This window comes from Cololabis saira, chromosome 17 (genome assembly GCF_033807715.1).
Source record: "Cololabis saira isolate AMF1-May2022 chromosome 17, fColSai1.1, whole genome shotgun sequence".
In the NCBI taxonomy this organism is placed as follows: domain Eukaryota; kingdom Metazoa; phylum Chordata; class Actinopteri; order Beloniformes; family Belonidae; genus Cololabis; species Cololabis saira.
The window spans coordinates 35,919,905-35,937,844 of record NC_084603.1 but is presented as its reverse complement, the minus strand read 5'-3'; the positions used below and the strand labels follow the sequence as shown (position 1 = coordinate 35,937,844).

At 41.6% G+C, this 17,940-nt stretch overlaps 1 protein-coding gene across 1 annotated transcript in view; it reads right to left on the bottom strand.

The window, feature by feature from the left end:
• LOC133463817 (probable E3 ubiquitin-protein ligase HECTD2) overlaps nt 1-17,940 on the bottom strand; it is a 118,578-nt gene that overhangs the window by 39,521 nt on the left and 61,117 nt on the right. The window contains exons 15-18 of the mRNA XM_061745541.1: nt 14,358-14,422; nt 11,008-11,101; nt 8,938-9,012; nt 3,079-3,166 (exon numbers count right to left, since the gene is read on the bottom strand). Of these exons, the coding sequence (XP_061601525.1) occupies nt 3,079-3,166; nt 8,938-9,012; nt 11,008-11,101; nt 14,358-14,422 (322 nt within the window). The remainder of the gene's footprint in view (nt 1-3,078; nt 3,167-8,937; nt 9,013-11,007; nt 11,102-14,357; nt 14,423-17,940) is intronic.

Sequence of the window (17,940 nt, the reverse complement as noted above, 5' to 3'; positions counted from 1 at the left end):
GAGCAGAGCCAGGTTTGTGTGCCGCTGCTTATGGGAAGTAAAAAGTGACACGAAGCTCAGATTGTTTTGTCTAGATTAGGGCTGGGGATTGATTCAAATGTCAAGAATCAATTTGATTCCAATTCTTAAGATTCAGAATCGATTATCAAGATTTGATTTGATCCGATTCGATTCCAATATTGATTTGGGTTAGTGTTATTAAAACTGTTTTTCAGCTGTTGCATGAATTATATGACTGTGTAGTTATGTAACATATGAATCCTAGTATTATATTGAGATATTGAGATTGAGACAGCAAGTATTGCAGCTAATGATGCTGTAAGGACCAATCAGCTCCCAGAATGCTGATAGAACTGCTTTCAGAAACATCGTGTGGGTCAGAATTACCAAACACATCCAGGGAGGAAACAGAGACGGAGGAAATCGGTTTTATTTTTTCCCGCATTCCATTTTAATTTTTTCCATTTTCGGTCTATTTTGGTTTTTAATTTTTGATAAAAAAAAATTTATTGTAGAATTTGGTTTTTAGCATTTTATGCAAATGACAGGACAAGACAGTATATAAAGTAATGAAATATAGACAATTGATGCAATTATAACTGAAAACTTTAATGTTTTCACACCTTTAAACATATTTAAAGGGAAAAACATGGAACAAGTTTGTGTCCAACAAAACTTTTTTGGGCATAAACAAAAAAATACCAAAAGTTGTATATATATATATATATATATATATATATATATATATATATATATATATATATATATATATATATAAATATATGTAAATATATATATATATATATATATATATATATATATATATATATATATATATATATATATATATATATATATATATATATATAAATATATGTAAATATATATATAGAGAGAGAGGTCATTTCCTTACAACGTGAATTCCAGAGGAGTAAAGTAAAATATATGCTGTGGTTATCTGCTATAAGCCAGTGTTTGGACAGTGTTTTAGGGTTTTCTCACTGTATAAAGTTGAATGGCTAGGTTATTTTGCCAGTTTTAAGAATTGTACTTTCCTATCCCACTGGCAGGGTGTTGTTGCTATGAGACAGTTTGACAGGATCTCAGAATATCAGCCTTATTTCTGGAGGGTTTGTTTTTATGAGGTGCGTCAGTATTTTTTTTTTTCAATCCCACACCAACTCTTTTTGTAATTTTTTTGGCCTGAAACACAAAAACTAAATAGATAAAATAAAAATCCATCTATCCATCCATCTATCTGACTTAAATTCAGTTCATGAGAAAAACACTCCCCATGAATTAACCCAAGTAAATACTGTATTCAGTGGTTTCACAAAGTAAGTGAGTTAGTTAAAATATGTTAAATATTTAAACTCACTAACCCTAACCCTAACCACAGTTTGACATACATGTATTTCCTCATGTTTGAGGTGAACCAGCAGCTTCACCTGCTGGTTCACATGCTTCTATTTCATGAATTTAGTCTAGTTTCCTCCCCCTGGAGCCCTGCAGGGTTCCTCCAGGGTTCCAGGTTGCTCTGACGTAAAGGTGTGCAGACTGGGACTAACGGCCTGCACGTGATTTGCTTCTGCGCTTGCATGTGTGAGCGCGGCAGCCGCGGCCGGGGACCACGAGGAAAACTTCTGCGGGACATAATTAGTACTCATCTGCAGCAGTTAAAGGATCATGCTGAATCAATTATCATCAGCGATGCTGGAGAGACGGGCTCTGGACCAGTAAACAGCATTTCTCATGTAAATAAAAGCACCCTGCTGCGCTGTCATGTCAGAGTACAGAACAGCCCGGTGGGGAGATTAGAGGTATCTGGAAGCTGCGGCAGTCGTCCTGCTGCGTCTTATCCTCCCCGCGGTTAAAAATGGGTCTGTTTGTTCCTTGATTCAGAGATTAACTCCACTGTTTACACCACAGAAACCATTTCTGGGATCCAGGGTCCTCGGGGAGCCGTTTCCTCAGCCACCTCTGTTTCCACTGCAGGAACAAGGATATTGAACCCCATGCAAAGAGCCCCGGTGGGGAAACAGTACCATTAAAATCAGCCGAGCCCTCGTGCTGCCAAGTAAAGGCCTACAATCTGCAAGTTCCCGACATCTTGTTTTTGTTTCCTCTCATTCTGAGTCACCTTACGGTTTGTTCTCCCGCCCAGTGCTAGGAACCGTTTCTGGAAACGACGCTCAAATGTACCCACATGTACGCATTTAAGGGAACCCAGTAGACCCAAATGTGCACCAGCAGCTCCCGCTGGAGGGAGACGGAGTTTCCGTTATCTTATATTCTCTTATATTATTGAATCTTTCAGAGAACATTCAATATCAGCTGTACAGACATGAAGATGAAAGTTGTGTTAACTTTAAATCCAAACTTTCATGTCAGAATCCCAGCAGAGGCTGCAGGACCTGAGGCATAGTCATGCACAAAAGCTGGTACCCTACCATGTTCTTTTGTGCAAAAACATAATAAAAATCATCTAATTGTAGTGAAGTGAGTGTTAGACAAATGAATTAAATCAGATTGTGTCAAATAGCTAGAGATCTGCACTGCAAAAATCTAAATCTTAACAAGAATATTTGTCTTATTTCTGGTTAAAATGTCTCAGTTTTAGTCAAAAAAAATCTCATTACACTTAAAATAAGACTCATTACCGGAAAAAAACAACAATTTTCACCTATTTCAAGTAGATTTTCACTTAAAATAGGTAAAAAAAATCTGCCAGTGGAACAAGATTTTTTTGCTTGTAATGAGAAGATAAATCTTGTCCCACTGGCAGATTTTTCTACTTATTTAAAGTGAAAAATTTACTTGAAACAGGTGAAAATTGTCAAATAACAAGTTATTTTTCTGGTAATGACTCTTGTTTTAAGTGTAATGAGATTTTTGACTAAAAACGAGACATTTTTACTAGAAATAAGACAAATATTCCTGGTAAGATTCTGAGTTTTTGCAGTGTGCAGTGCTAGACTGTAACTGATGTAATACGTTGGTGCCTTGAGAGAGAAACCCAGGGGGCGTTTCAGGTCCTGGCTGGTTCAAAGTGTTCAAGTGTTGCAGGCGCGGACTCACCCTTCCTGTTCTGCTTGGTGACAGGGATCTTATCTCCTCCAGGCTTCAGGTTGTAGGATTTGACGATGCCCATCTCCTCCTGCATAACCTGCAACATATGACATAAAACACCGACGCGTGAATAGATGCAACTGACCGGATGTGAAATGAGAAGATGTCCCTAAATTAGTGTCTGTTGATACGTAACAGTGTACTTAACAAAATGAGCAGTTTAATTCCGTCGTTGCAACAAAAGGGCCAGGTCACACTCAGAAAATAGCTTTTCCAATTCACCTGGGGGGGATCTGTACGGAACAGTATTAGGGCCATTCAGGAGAAAAAATATTTGAGAGGGGAAGATTTTTTTTTATTGTGTACTTCGAGAAAAAAGTCGAAATGTTGAGAAAAAAGTCAAAATTTCGATGAAAAAAGTTGAAATGTCGAGAAAAAAAAGGCCAAATTTCGAGAAAAAATTTGAAATATCAAGAAAAAAGTCAAAATGTAAAGAAAAAAGTCAAAGTTTTGAGAAAAAAGTCGAAATTTTGAGAAAGAAAAGTCAAAATGTCGAGAAAGAAAGGCGAAATGTCGAGGAAAAAGTTGAAATATCGAGAAAAAAGTCAAAATGTAAAGAAAAAAGTTGAAATTTTGAGAAAAAAGTTGAAATTTCGAGGATAAAGTCGAAATTTCGCCTTTTTTCTCATCATTTCAACTTTATTCACGAAATTTTGACTTTTTTTTTAACATTTCGCTTTTTTTCTCGAATTGTACTTCAACATTATTCTCGACATTCTGACTTTTTTCTCGAAGTGCACAGTAAAAAAACTCTTCCCCTCTCAAATACTTTTTCCCCTGCATGGCCCTGATACTCGTCCGTAGATCGGAGCCCCTAGTGTTCATTCAATGAACTCAAAGGTTTGATGACGGTGCATTCAGGGCAGCTCCGAAAACCAGACGCTGCTGGAGCTAAAACGGCTTCCGCAGGTTGGACCAGCCTTTGAGTTCATTGAACGACCACTTGGGGCTCCTAAAGCAGATGGAGCTCCACTGGCCTCCACGTTGAAAAGTAGTGGCAGATTGAAACATATTTACAGCCTCGTTCAAACAAACTGCTCTGGTGTCTGGGGCTGGATTTCAACTCCGTGACCACGGTTACTTTTTAATGCTATAAAGTCACACTTATGCGTAACTAGGTGGTGTATGTTTTCAAGCTTGTGTCTGAGCTATGAACTCAGAACAAAGAGAGAATAATAACTTGTATTTTGAAGGTAATAGATTATTCTGCTGGTAAACTGATCACTGCAACCTAGGGATGGGAATTGATAAGATTTTTTCCAATTCCGATTCCATTTTCGATTCTGTTTAACGATTTGATTCTTTATCGCTTCTCATTTGGAAAAAAGGAGAACAAACAGGTTGATTAGCATCAACTTTGTTCTATATCTTTGAACAAAAAAATACAAGTGAGGTCTTAAGACGCCCCCAGCCTTGGGCTCCTCGGTGCTGTGCCAGGGGTCCCCAGAATTTTTTTTTTTGGAAATATTCTTCTGTAAAAATTAACTAAATACAACAAATTATTCTGTGGCAATTACACAAGAATGTCCAGTAACATGTTCAACATTTTTCTAATAGAAATTAAAATTCTCCTTTTTAAAAGGATTTCTGGGCTGAGCACTCAAAAATAAAACCACGTCAGCCAGTGACAAATACTATCAACTCAAGTCCAATGGAACTGTGCAATTCTGCAACCATCAACTATGAAGAATTAACAATTCTTTTGCAGAAAAATAAGCATATCTGCTTTTTCAGGAAGGATACGCGCACTTTCAGGGGGTTAGCTGCAGTATTAACAGCAGAGGACTGGCTAACGCTGTCGCTGCTGCGGTTGATAAGATCAAACACTTGCGTGTTTGATTACAAGTTATTGCATGCTGTGTATGCAAATGCTTTTCCATATTGCTATTTTTTCCTCCCTGTGTCGGTACTCCCCCGGCCCGGGGCCCAACGGGGCCCTGAGGCAGCAGCCCCGCCCGCTGCCTTTGTGGCACCACTTGGTTCATATTAGGTATAAAGCATTATATAATATGTTGTCCTGAGATCTTCACACTCACAGCCGTCTATCAACGTCATCATCGATCACTTGTTAACAGAGCAGTAATCCTACAGCCTGAACATGAGCAGGAGTTAGAAACACAAAAGTGGAGCCATAAAACGCAAAGAAAAAGAAAAAAAGGAGCAAGAAAAAGCCAAATTGCCCAAGCTAGATGCATATTTTATTGGCCCTAATCCTCCTCCTGTGGGAGATGAAGCTGACGTTGTTAGCAGAGATTCATCCAGAAGCTGCATCCTGGTCAGGGAGCAGGTTTACAGGTAGATACAGTTACAACAATCACAGACACACTGGCAGCAAGATCATGGGAGTTTGTGGTAAATTGTTGATATAGCAACCCGGCATGAGACGAGAGGCTCCAGGCTGCAAAGGGCCCGGTCATATTGGGGAAAGCTCCAGTGGAGAACAGCCCAAATACCGGCCGTCCTCATTATCGGACATCTCTACCGATGGACCAAATCAATCAGAGAATCAATCAGAGTGAACTTAGGTCATGTGTTGGTCATCGGAGGTTTGAAAAAGAGCAACAGAAAGTGGTTTCAAAAGCACTTCAGAAAACCTGAGTGACGTCACAGAGGGTTAGTTCATATCTCTATATATAATCTGTGAGTAACACACACACGCACGCACGCACGCACGCACGCACGCACGCACGCACGCACGCACGCACGCACGCACGCACGCACGCACGCACGCACGCACGCACGCACGCACGCACACACACACACACACACACACACACACAACCACACACACACACACACACACAGACACACACACACACACACACACACACACACACACACACACACACACACACAGCCAGTGCTCTGCAGGTCAGTGGAATTCTGTGACACAGTGGTGTGACTGTTGGGCCGGCAGCTCTCACTGTGGCTTAAAATAACACCTCACTCAGGCTTTTACATGACCTGTCCGTCCACATCTGCTGCACATGCTCCCCCCACTTCACCCCCACCCTCACCCCCCTAACCCACACCCCCACCCCCACCCTCACCCCCACCACCCTCACCCTCACCCTTACCCCCACCCCCACCCCCACCCCCACCGCATGCATGAATGACTCCATTAATACCGGTTACACGGCACATCTGACCTGCCCGGCTCTTAAAACATGACAACGTCGTTCAAAACCTGGTGGGAAAAACGTACCGATGCTTTCAAGTATTTCTGAAGAAAAAAAGGAAACGAAGCATTTTGTCTATTCTGCATTTCTTAGTTCCGAGAAAACACTATTTTATTTTTGAAGGCAGCTGTTAATGATGGGGAACCAGGAAGCTGCATGTCTTTGGGGTGTTTTCTCTGCAGGAAATGCAATATCTTTCTTTATATACATTAAAAGACTTGTTCAAAGTGTCGTGCAGGTACTGTAAAAGCAGCTCTGCTACTGGAAGGTGAGCGTGAGGAGAGAAAATAAGCGGGGCCTAGAATAATCATTAGGTGCGTTTGAAAGCGCTGCCGCTGCCTGGGGCTGACTTTATGGAGAAGGAGTGCTGGCCACGTAAGAGGTAAAGTACACACAACACTGCTCAGTGGAGCGAATGAGCTCACGGCAGCGCTGGTCCTGCTGGAAAAAACTGGCTGGGGCCACACTTTCTCAGGGGGCCCTTTTTATACTCTAGATACAGGCCAATCCCGTCCCCAGAAAGATGGAATCAGAGGATCAATGATACGACCTTGGAAGGCTCCGCCTTGATAGAAAGAAAACCCTGGTGTTGGTTGGTTGTTCACCAACATGCCAGTGTGCTACAACTTACTGGATTACTGCTCTTAAAGCCAAGGTCAAACATGATGAATATACAACCCCAAATTAGAGAACTTGGGCAAAAACAGGAGGGATTTTTGAGCTGCACGGTGGTGCAGTGGGTTAAGCAGCGGCTCATATACTGAGGCTACAGTCCTGCAGAGGTTGCACTGCAAAAACTCAAAATCTTAACAAGAATATTTATCTTATTTCTAGTTGAAATGTCTCATTTTTAGTAAAAGAAAATCTCATTACACTTAAAACAAGACTCATCACTGGAAAAAACAACAATTTTCACCTGTTTCTAGTAGATTTTCACTTAAAATAAGTAGAAAAATCTGCCAGTGGAACAAGATTTTTTTACTTGTAATGAGAAGATAAATCTTGTCTCACTGGCAGATTTTTCTACTTATTTCAAGTGAAAATTTTACTTGAAACAGGTGAAAAATGTCAAATAACAAGTTATTTCTCTGGTAATGACTCTTGTTTTAAGTGTAATGAGACTTTTTTACTAAAAATGAGACATTTTAACTAGAAATAAGACAAACATTCCTGGTAAGATTTTGAGTTTGTGCAGTGTGCAGGTTTGAATCCCGACCTGCGCACCTTTGCTACATGTCATCCCCATTCTCTCTCTCTACCCCCTTCCTTGTGCTTTTTATTATTTTACCTATTTTCTCATCATTTTATATCATTTTATTATTTATTTACTGTTTAATTGAGTGTTGCCGCTTTTAATGTTGATGTAAAGCTCTTTGAATTACCTTGTGTTGAATCGTGCTATACAAATAAACTTGCCTTGCCTTCCTGTCTGAAGCTTGAATAAAGGGCCACTAGAGCCAAAAAAAATCTTAACAAAAAAAAACTAAAACAGGAGGGATTCTTGAAATGAGTTGGACTTTTGTTTTCTTGCAGACAGCAAACACATTCGGACCAACGTCTGGGCGACTTTGGTCTCTCGTGGCTCAGATTCCCCCGTAGGCCAGATGTGTCCAGGAGATCATGAACTGGGTCCAACTTTTGGCAATTGGCATGTGTTGCATGGCCCAGATTTCATGAGCTACGGTGTTGTGACCCAGATGAACAGAGAAAGGGAAGGACTGGGCCGTGTCTGGTGCACATGCAGCCCAGAGCAGATGTGGGCCGGGTTAGGGCTGACCAGTCTCTCCTATCTGGTATAAACTTATAATATTCATGTTTTTTCTCATTATCAAAGAGGGAACTACCAGAATCATAAATCTGTCTTTTATTCTAGCAAAAGTCTCTGATTAAATCATGAAAGTGTCTCAACAAACTCTCAGTAAGACCCAGAATTGTCTGTACACTGCAAAAACTCAAAATCTTACCAGGAATATTTGTCTTATTTCTAGTCAAAATATCTCATTACACTTAAAACAAGAGTCATTACCAGAAAAATAACTTGTTATTTGACAATTTTCACCTGTTTCAAGTAAATTTTCACTTGAAATAAGTAGAAAAATCTGCCAGTGGGACAAGATTTATCTTTTCATTACAAGAAAAAAAATCTTCCACTGGCAGATTTTTCTACTTATTTCAAGTGAAAATCTACTTGAAACAGGTGAAAATTGTTGTTTTTTCCAGTGATGAGTCTTGTTTTAAGTGTAATGAGATTTTTTTTCGACTAAAAATGAGACATTTTAACTAGAAATAAGACAAATATTCTTGTTAAGATTTTGAGTTTTTGCAGTGTAGATGCATTTTGATTTATACTCAGTTTAAAACCCAGATGGAAGTGGCTCCTCTAGTGTATTAAGTGCTTAAGTGCTTAAACTGAATAAACGCTCATCTGTTTCTCTGCTTGACATTTGACCAATCTGCTGGATGACATCAGCGGGCCTGATCCAGGTCATCATGTGGTCCCATATCAACTTTAATGAAATCACACGGCAGTGGAAACAGCTACACAAATTTCTGAGCTCCGTCGCACACTTTGGAGTCCGTCCGTGCAAGATCCTACTAATATTTGCCTCTTGTGTGGAGAGCCTCTCACCTGAAAGGTGAGGTAGAAGTCCTCCTCCACATTCCCCTCGTAGCTCAGCAGCTCGGCCAGGCCGTGGGCCAGATCCTGCAGAGACACACACATTCACAGTCTGCTGGCTGTTCATGCACTTGTGTGAGAAACTCAAACAGAGCAGCACTTAAGGCTGGGAACGGGGCGACAGAGGGGCCGAGGCGCTGCAGCGTAGCCTCGGGGGCTCCGTTTAGCAGGTTTAACATGCCGCCGTTTCCAAAGAGGAGCCTTCAGCCAAGCAGCAACGCGAAGCAGCAACGCGCCGCAGCAACGCGCCGCAGCAACGCGCCGCAGCAACGCGCCGCAGCGCTGTCGGCTACGGGTCTGAGGGAAGACTGAAGGCCTTTGTCTTTTAAATCAGTTTATTTCTCACAATCTAATTCACAGATTTCATAATCGTTGAAGTAAAAGAAGCGAAACCTGCATCTGCTGACTGAGCACTGACGTGAATGTTGTGGAGTCACCAGACTTTTGGTGCTGACACCAAACCCTACCTGATACCCTGCAGTTACTCAACTACTGAGCCAGTTATAGCCCGGCCAGTGTTTGTGTGTGTGTGTGTGTGTGTGTGTGTGTGTGTGTGTGAGAGAGTGACCTTGGAAGGGTTTGAATGTGCCGCAGCCTGTGGATCAGGTAACTTCTGCCTGTGTTGAGGCCGTTCATCAATTTCTCTGGCAGTGAAATGTTACGTAAGTTACACAGCGAGACTTATTTAACAAGTTAGGGCTTATTTTTATCTCTGCTCCAGAATAGAACTTGGATCTCCTGCTCAGTCTTCTGTAAGAAAGTGCTTGATCGCAGATACAATAACTCTAAACATTGTAAATCAACTCTACATATACAGCAAAAATGAATAAGTGGCTCTGAAGATCACTTAAAGGATGAATTTAAACGTTCTGTTACCTCCATCGCAGTCACATTTTTGTAAAAACCACCACACAATGAACCTGATATTTAACTTTATCATCATTATTATTTTTAATCCATCATGCATCAACCTTTATTTCGTCTGTCATCATCATCATCAAGTTAAATACAGACTCTTAAAAGTGAAAGATAGAGAGTAAGTGGACACAAGGAAGGCAAACGTTGAACTCTGGCGCCATCACGTGGCAGATAATGAAAAACGCAGCTGAAAGAACAGGAGACAAGTTTTTCTCAAAGTCTTTGACATCACTCAGATAAAACATGCTGGTTTTGCAGAACAACTCGTGGGTACGTAACGCTGGTGGAACTTGTGTTCCCGACACGAGTCCCATCACTGGAGACACGAAGGTTTCTGCTCCAAACCGTCACAAACAGAGGTGTCAAGTAACGAAGTACAAATACTTCGTTACCTTACTTAAGTAGAAATTTTGGTTATCTATACTTCACTGGAGTAATTATTTTTCAGACGACTTTTTACTTTTACTCCTTACATTTTCACTCAATTATCTGTACTTTTTACTCCTTACATTTTAAAAACAGCCTCGTTACTCTACTTCATTTCGGCCTTTAATAAAAACTATCCAGTTAAATTGCTCCATCCGGATAGAGTGAATTTGGTTGTGGTTGTTTCAGATGTTCTTGTCCAGTTTTGTTCTTACATCCGTTCCCTCAGATTCCTGCAACTAAACTTGGATGTACATTCCAATAAAGGTTAGGATAAATGATAACATGCCTCTAAAGTTTGACTTTTTGCACCATTACAATACTTATAGGCAGCTAGTCATCATATCTCCTGCTCTCTGAAACACATGTTAATGCTCAATAGTACACATATATGGTTCTTTAATATATTTGCATTATACTAAGATGCATTCATTTTCAATGGCTTTTTTCCCCCTTACATTACTTTTACTTTTATACTTTAAGTAGTTTTGAAACCAGTACTTTTATACTTTTACTTGAGTAAAAAACTTGAGATGATACTTCAACTTCTACAGGAGTATTTTTAAACTCTAGTATCTATACTTCTACCTGAGTAATGAATGTGAATACTTTGGACACCTCTGGTCACAAAACATTGATTGTTACTGCCTGAGATTCAGCAGATGCTGACACACTTACCGGCATTATCTGCTGCAGATCGTCCAACGTGGTGGTTGCCATGCCAACGAAGGCATTTTGGTCACAAGGTGTAGTAGGTGGAGTGAGGAGTTTCCTGGAAGGATAAAATAAATAGGAAGAGGAAAGTGAAAGGTTACCTTATATTCCTTCAAATCATTTTGGCGGTACCAAGGAAACGTTTGCAACGCAGCGACAGCAAGGCTGCAGGGAAACGTGCAAACATGTTTACAAAAGCGTGGTGCCACACGAGTACCCCCATGTTGGTAGATCCACCGTTAGCAGCTTTCTCTTGAAGCGGTTATGACTTTATCTGTCTCTCACGTGGTTGTGGTGGAACTTTAATCCACTTTGACGAGACCAGACTGATGTAGATTCGCTGCTGTGTTTGGGATCATTGTCCGATTGCGTGAACCAGTTGAAACCAGTACTGGAGTTGAGGGGGGATGAGTGGGGATGGCATCCCCCCCTGAAATAAAAACGGTCCAAATCATCCCCCCTTTCCATCCCTTATGTCATTTCATCAATGGATGTGGTTTTACTGCTATTTCAACATTCAGAGTCATCACCAGAAAAATAACTTATTTGACCATTTTCACCTGTTTCAAGTAAATTTTCACTTGAAATAAGTAGAAAAATCTGCTGAGGCTGCTGCCCCCGTGACCCGGGAACGGATAAGCGGAAGAAGATGAGTGAGTGAGTGAGAAAAATCTGCCAGTGGGACAAGATTTATCTTCTCATTACAAGCAAAAAAATCTTCCACTGGCAGATTTTTCTACTTATTTCAAGTGAAAATCTACTTGAAATAGGTGAAAATTGTTGTTTTTTCCAGTGATGAGTCTTGTTTTAAGTGTAATGAGATTTATTTTACTAAAATGAGACATTTTAACTAGAAATAAGACAAATATTCTTGTTAAGATTTTGAGTTTTTGCAGTGATCCATTGTACTTATCCTGTGAAGGACAGAGTCATATTGATAAGTTCAGAAAACTGTTTTTATTGTTGTGTTTTGATGTATTTGATGTAAGCCCAGTGGATATTTAAAGCTTACAGAAGGCTGCATTTAACTGCTGCTATGTCATTCCTGCAGTATTTCTGCAGGTGTTTTGGTCACTGCTATTATTTGTAATATATTATATTATTTGTAATCAGCACAAATTATCTGTCCCCATATGATAAAATCCACCAACCCCCCTGATTTTTTTTTTACAACTAGAGTACTGGAAAGAAGGAAGGAAGTAGGAAAGGGAGTAAGGAAGGGAGAAAAGATGGAAGGGGGGGAAAAAGGGAGAAAAGACAGAGGGAGGAAAGAAGGGAGAAAGATGGAAGGAAGGGAGAAAGGAGAAAAGAAGGAAAGAAGGAAGGAAGTAGGAAAGGGAGTAAGGAAGGGAGAAAAGATGGAAGGAAGGGAGAAAGGAGGAAAGAAGGAAGGAAGTAGGAAAGAGAGTAAGGGAGGGAGAAAAGATGGAAGGAAGGAAGGAAGTAGGAAAGGGAGTAAGGAAGGGAGAAAAGATGGAAGGGAGGAAAGAATGAAGGGAGGGAGAAAGGAAGGAAAGAATGGAGAAAAGGAAAGAAAGAAGGGAGGGAAGAAGGAAAGAATGGATAAAAATAAGGAAAGGAGGAAGGAAAAGCAAAGAAGGTAATAAAGGAACGAATGACGGAAGGGAGGTAGGAAGAAAAAGGAGGAAAATAAAGGATATCTTATCTTATATCTTATCTTAAAGGAAGGTAAAAAAGGAGGAAAAGAGGAAAGGAAGAAGGAAGGAGAGAGCATGGCAGGAGGAAAGAAGAACTGGGTCATTTTGACCCAAAGACAGCACAAGGGTTAATGGATTGATTTCATTTGTTAAAATGTGACCATGATATTACAATAACATACCAGCTACGATAAACGATGTTCCCATCCTTTACAGGAACCTATTTGATGTTTAGATTTGGTCTTGGGGGGGGAAACTGTTTCACTGCTAATTTGTCTTCTTTATAACGCAGACTGAGAGGAACTTGAGTTGCTCCAACAGCAGCCATTCTGACTCTGGAAGTGCTGTCGACGTTGGCGTTGACGTCACTGCCGTGCTGGTCCAACGTCATGTGTGACATGAGCCCCCGTGGAACTTGGAGAGTCCATGGGGGAGGTCTTGCATGACTTGGCTGAAATCCCTCCAGAAGGAGAGGTTCAAAAGGAACTGGAGCATTTACATCAGAGCTTTTCCTCGTGGTGGTGTGTCGCCCCATCGCCCTTATGAACAAACCGCCTCAAGGGAGAAATATATATTTTGTGTCCTGGAAATGCCCTGAATTCCCAAAACACAGTCTCAGTCCGGTCGAAGGACGCTCATATCAGCTCTGCACCTGCTGTTTACTAACAAATGTAACTGTGAGAGAGGCACCCCCTATGTGGCTTGTTCACACGGGACTGAGTTCCCGTGGGACGCGAGCTACGTGGCGGGAGGCCAAGACTTAGTAAAGTTATAAAGACGGAGACAGCCGGAAGTTCGGGCAGAGTCAGCTGCGGGTTTTGTGCACGACGCCCAGCCGGGTTTTTTTGGCCACTCTGTCCAGGACTGTCGGCTCTCCAGTCTCCTGTGTCGAGGTAAGAGTTATTAAGGCCTAGCCCTGTGTAATTGTCTATTGCTCTATCATTTGTGGGGGACAACTTGACACATTTATCCTAGCAAAAGAGCAATTGTGTGTGTGTCTTCTATGTGCACTGCTTGCTAATAAATGTATTCATATATCATTATAGCAAAAGCGAGTGTGTGTGTGTGATTCATTTTGTGTTGCCGACCACTCTCGAGCCTTAATTGATTTTCTCCCAAAACACCGCCTCTGGTGTCTTCTTGAATTCTATGTTGGTATCATTCACTTCTGGAGTTTTCCGCCATGGGAAACAATAGTGAGACCAGCCCTCCTGCACGACTTGGAGACAAAGATAAAGATGTAAACCTTTTCTTCTGGCGTGATAAGGATGGATAGGATTAAGAACGAGCACGTGTAAGGAGCAGCCGGGGTCGGAATCCTTGGAGATGCAGTAAGAACGGCTAGAATGAGATGGTTCAGACGTATAGAGGCGGAATAACAACAACTACATTGGTAGAACACTGGACATGGAGTTGACAGGCAGAAGAAAAACGGTGTGATGAAAGAGGATAAGTGGTTGGTTGGTGTGAGAAAGGACGATACAGAGGACATGGTTAGAAGCAGACAGATGATTTGCTGTTGCAACCGCTGAAGGGAAAAGTTTGGAGAAGAAGAGGTAGAAGTAGATGGGCCTGCAACTGTTCAGGTGTGCATGTCTTCAAAATACCAGACAGACAGCAGATTTGTGGTCAGAAAGACCAGTGGGAAGCTCCTACCTGTAGCAGTAGAGAGGGAAGTGGATGTCCAGAGCGATGCTGTTGTAGACGGCTAAGCCCATCAGCTGGGAACGTATCACGTTAAGGAAGAAACACACAAACTTGAATAGAAAAGACAGCTCATAAACAAATGAACGTAGCAACCTGACCACTTTTCACTACATTTACAGTAATCACCATGACAACTGAGGAAGGTAGATGCACGGTCTTAGGAAGCCATGAGGTGTGCCTTGGTGTTGCATGTGCTTGTGTTGACCTCACTGTGTTGATCTCACTGCAAATACATGAAACGGTCCCACAAACTTTCTTTATAGGCTTTATCGAATGTTTAAGTTTAAAACCAGGTAAAAGATCTCTTTGTTGGACCAAAACTCCTGTAAGGGTCCCTGGGTTTCCACTTCATTATATCATTTGCATTTCATGAGTTCAGAGACGACAAGCCACGTCCTTTAGAGAATACTCTCGGTGAAAGGTTAGGTAGTAAAGATCTACGTAATAATAAAGACTTGGTTCTAAAGGGTGCCATAAGAAAACTTAAAACGTTTCTGTTCAGTAAACATCTAGTTAGTGTTTAGTAAACCTCTAGTTAGTGTTATTAAACCTCTAGTTAGTGTTAGTAAACCTCTAGTTGGTGTTAGTAAACCTCTAGTTAGTGTTAGTAAACCTCTAGTTAGTGTTATTAAACCTCTAGTTAGTGTTAGTAAACCTCTAGTTAGTGTTAATAAACCTCTAGTTAGTGTTTAGTAAACCTCTAGTTAGTGTTAATAAACCTCTAGTTGGTGTTAGTAAACCTCTAGTTAGTGTTAGTAAACCTCTAGTTAGTGTTATTAAACCTCTAGTTAGTGTTAGTAAACCTCTAGTTAGTGTTAGTAAACCTCTAGTTAGTGTTTAGTAAACCTCTAGTTAGTGTTAGTAAACCTCTAGTTAGTGTTAGTAATCCTCTAGTTAGTGTAAACTCTAGTGTGTTAGAGTCAGTAGTCATAGCTGCAGCTATAGAACAAGACTATAATAGTTAGTCTCAAATATAGCTTGGTGGTAGATATGCTGCTATAGGCCGATGCTACAGGGGGGACATGATCCACTGGGCAGTGCCCCTCACCCTTCTTCTCTTCTCTTCTTCTCTTCCATTTTCACTTATGAATTATAAGTATCTCATAGCCATCATTTTTGTCCATCGTTCTTGTAGTTTGTTGTGTCTGCTGTCTACATTTTCTTATATAGTTATCTCTGTATTGCACCAGTTAGCCATTGTGTCTGTGTCTCTCCTTTCTCGGTTCTTCCTTCTCTCTGTCTGTTTTATCCTTTCCTGCTCTGCCCAGCTGGCCCCCTTATGATCCAGGTCCTGGTCCAGGTTTCTTCCCTCCTAAAGGGGAGTTTTTCTTGCCACTGTTTGGCTTAAGGTTTTTCTCCCACTAGGGGAGTTTTTACCTGCCATTGTTTATGTAATAATTGCTCGGGGGTCTCCCCTAGTGGGAGAAAAGCCTTAAGGAAGGAAAAACTCCCCTTTAGGAGGGAAGAAACCTTGAGGAGAACCAGGCTCACAAGGGGGGCCCTCCTGCCGGAGGCCAGACCGGGGGGGTCGGGGACGTCAGAAGACAGACATACTGTACACCAGCTGCTTGTTCACCATTCTCTTCACAGCTTGTTTGGGGGTGGAGTCAGACACTCCATCACCCACTTTTGTCACGTTTTTCCCATTTTTACCTCATTTAACCTTTTCTACCAGGAGGCTATTTTTGAGATTCTTGTAAAAAAGAAAAAAAGAAGGCATTCCTTTGCACTCTGCAAGGTCTGAGAGTCCAGAGAATACCGTGCATGTATTTGTAGCATCTAACAAGTGTGTGAGAGCGCTGGTGCAGCATGCTCTTCTTCTTGCCATGTGTTCACTGTCTTAACCGCTCAGAGTTTTGGTGCTTTGGAAATGGTGGAAATGGTATTTCTAGACTGAGAGCGGAGCCGTTTCCTGTAGGATTGGCGTGCCAGCTCGTGAGATGCGGGTGTTTCACCCTGATAAATCATGCTGCATTTTCTGGCGAAGTGGCTAAGGTCGTGAGGTGGAGATGAAGATAAGGTGCAGTAGCTGGGTGCTGCTACTCAGCTCTGGCTCTGTGGCGTCACATCTCCCTGAAAATCTGAAATACTCAAAATCCTGAGAAAAAAAAAACACGGTTTCAGGAAGTTCCACCCAAACACATGCTCTGGAGCACAGAGAGGCTTTTCTTTCTCATCACCTGCTCCCTTAAAGACGAGAAAAAGTCAAGTGTGTTTAGGTTGGAGGAGCTGGCGTGTGTGTGTGTGTGTTCATGTGGCAAACGTCAAATCCACCTGCATTTTTTTCCTTTCGTTATATTTAAGAGTTGGTGGCCCAGAGTGTGTGCACGTGGACACGCACTCAGAGGAACTGTTCTCACATATGGTGAACATATGTAGTGTACATTTATGTGTGGGTGGGTGTCTGTGTGTGTGTGGACTGAATGCCACAGATTACATGTAGGTGGAGCACACACACACACACACACACATACACACACACACACACACACACACACACACACACACACACACACACACACACACACACACACACACACACACACACACACACACACACACACACACACATACACACACACCGCCACAGACACACGTATAAATAAACCCGGTCTGTGCGCCCCTGTTCCCCCCACAGGCACCGACATGAAAATAAACATACAGTATATAATTACCACAATCATTGAGGTCATTACTGTGTTACACACACACACACACACACACACACACACACACACACACACACACACACACACACACACACACACACACACACACACACACACACACACACACACACACACACACACACACACACACACACACACTCATTAGTGTGACTGAAAGCCTTGCGAGGCCCGTGTTCATATATCTTCACTTTATGTGACAGGCGTGAATAAAGCTGTCTCTCTCTCTCTCTCTCTTTAATCACCTCGCTCGCCCAGCGGCTCTGTTTCACATTATTTCTGCTGACCTCCTTCAGTCTGCCAGACGGCGTCTGAAAACCCTCCTCCTCGCTACGACAGACGGACAGAGTTACAGCCCGTCGGCGAGCAGCAGACTTCCTCTGCAAGATTCTGCAAAACTAAAGGCTCATCAGACACTCTGATCGGAGCCGTTCAGTCATGGCCTGATTGGTCTGGAGAAAAAATAGATGCTTTCAAATACATCTATAGTCATGTGACTCATCGGATCATGGTTGGTTAATCTGTCAGGCAAATACAACCTCACAGAACCAGCAACGTTACTCACATGCCGTCTTTTCTTTAAAAATAGTCATAATATCAAGGAATCAAGACACCTGTTTGGTTTGCTAAGTGAAGCTGCACGAAAAGCTATTACCAAGAAGTGGCTTAAGCCAGATGCTCCTTCATTAGATAATTGGTACGACATAATTTACAATATCTTTTTAATGGAAAGGATAACGTTCTCTACGAGGCTGCAACAAGGGGGAAGATTGGGAAAGTTATATTTTCTCTGAGACGCCCTGCTTTCGTTTGAGATGTATTTCATTTACCCATTTATCTTTATA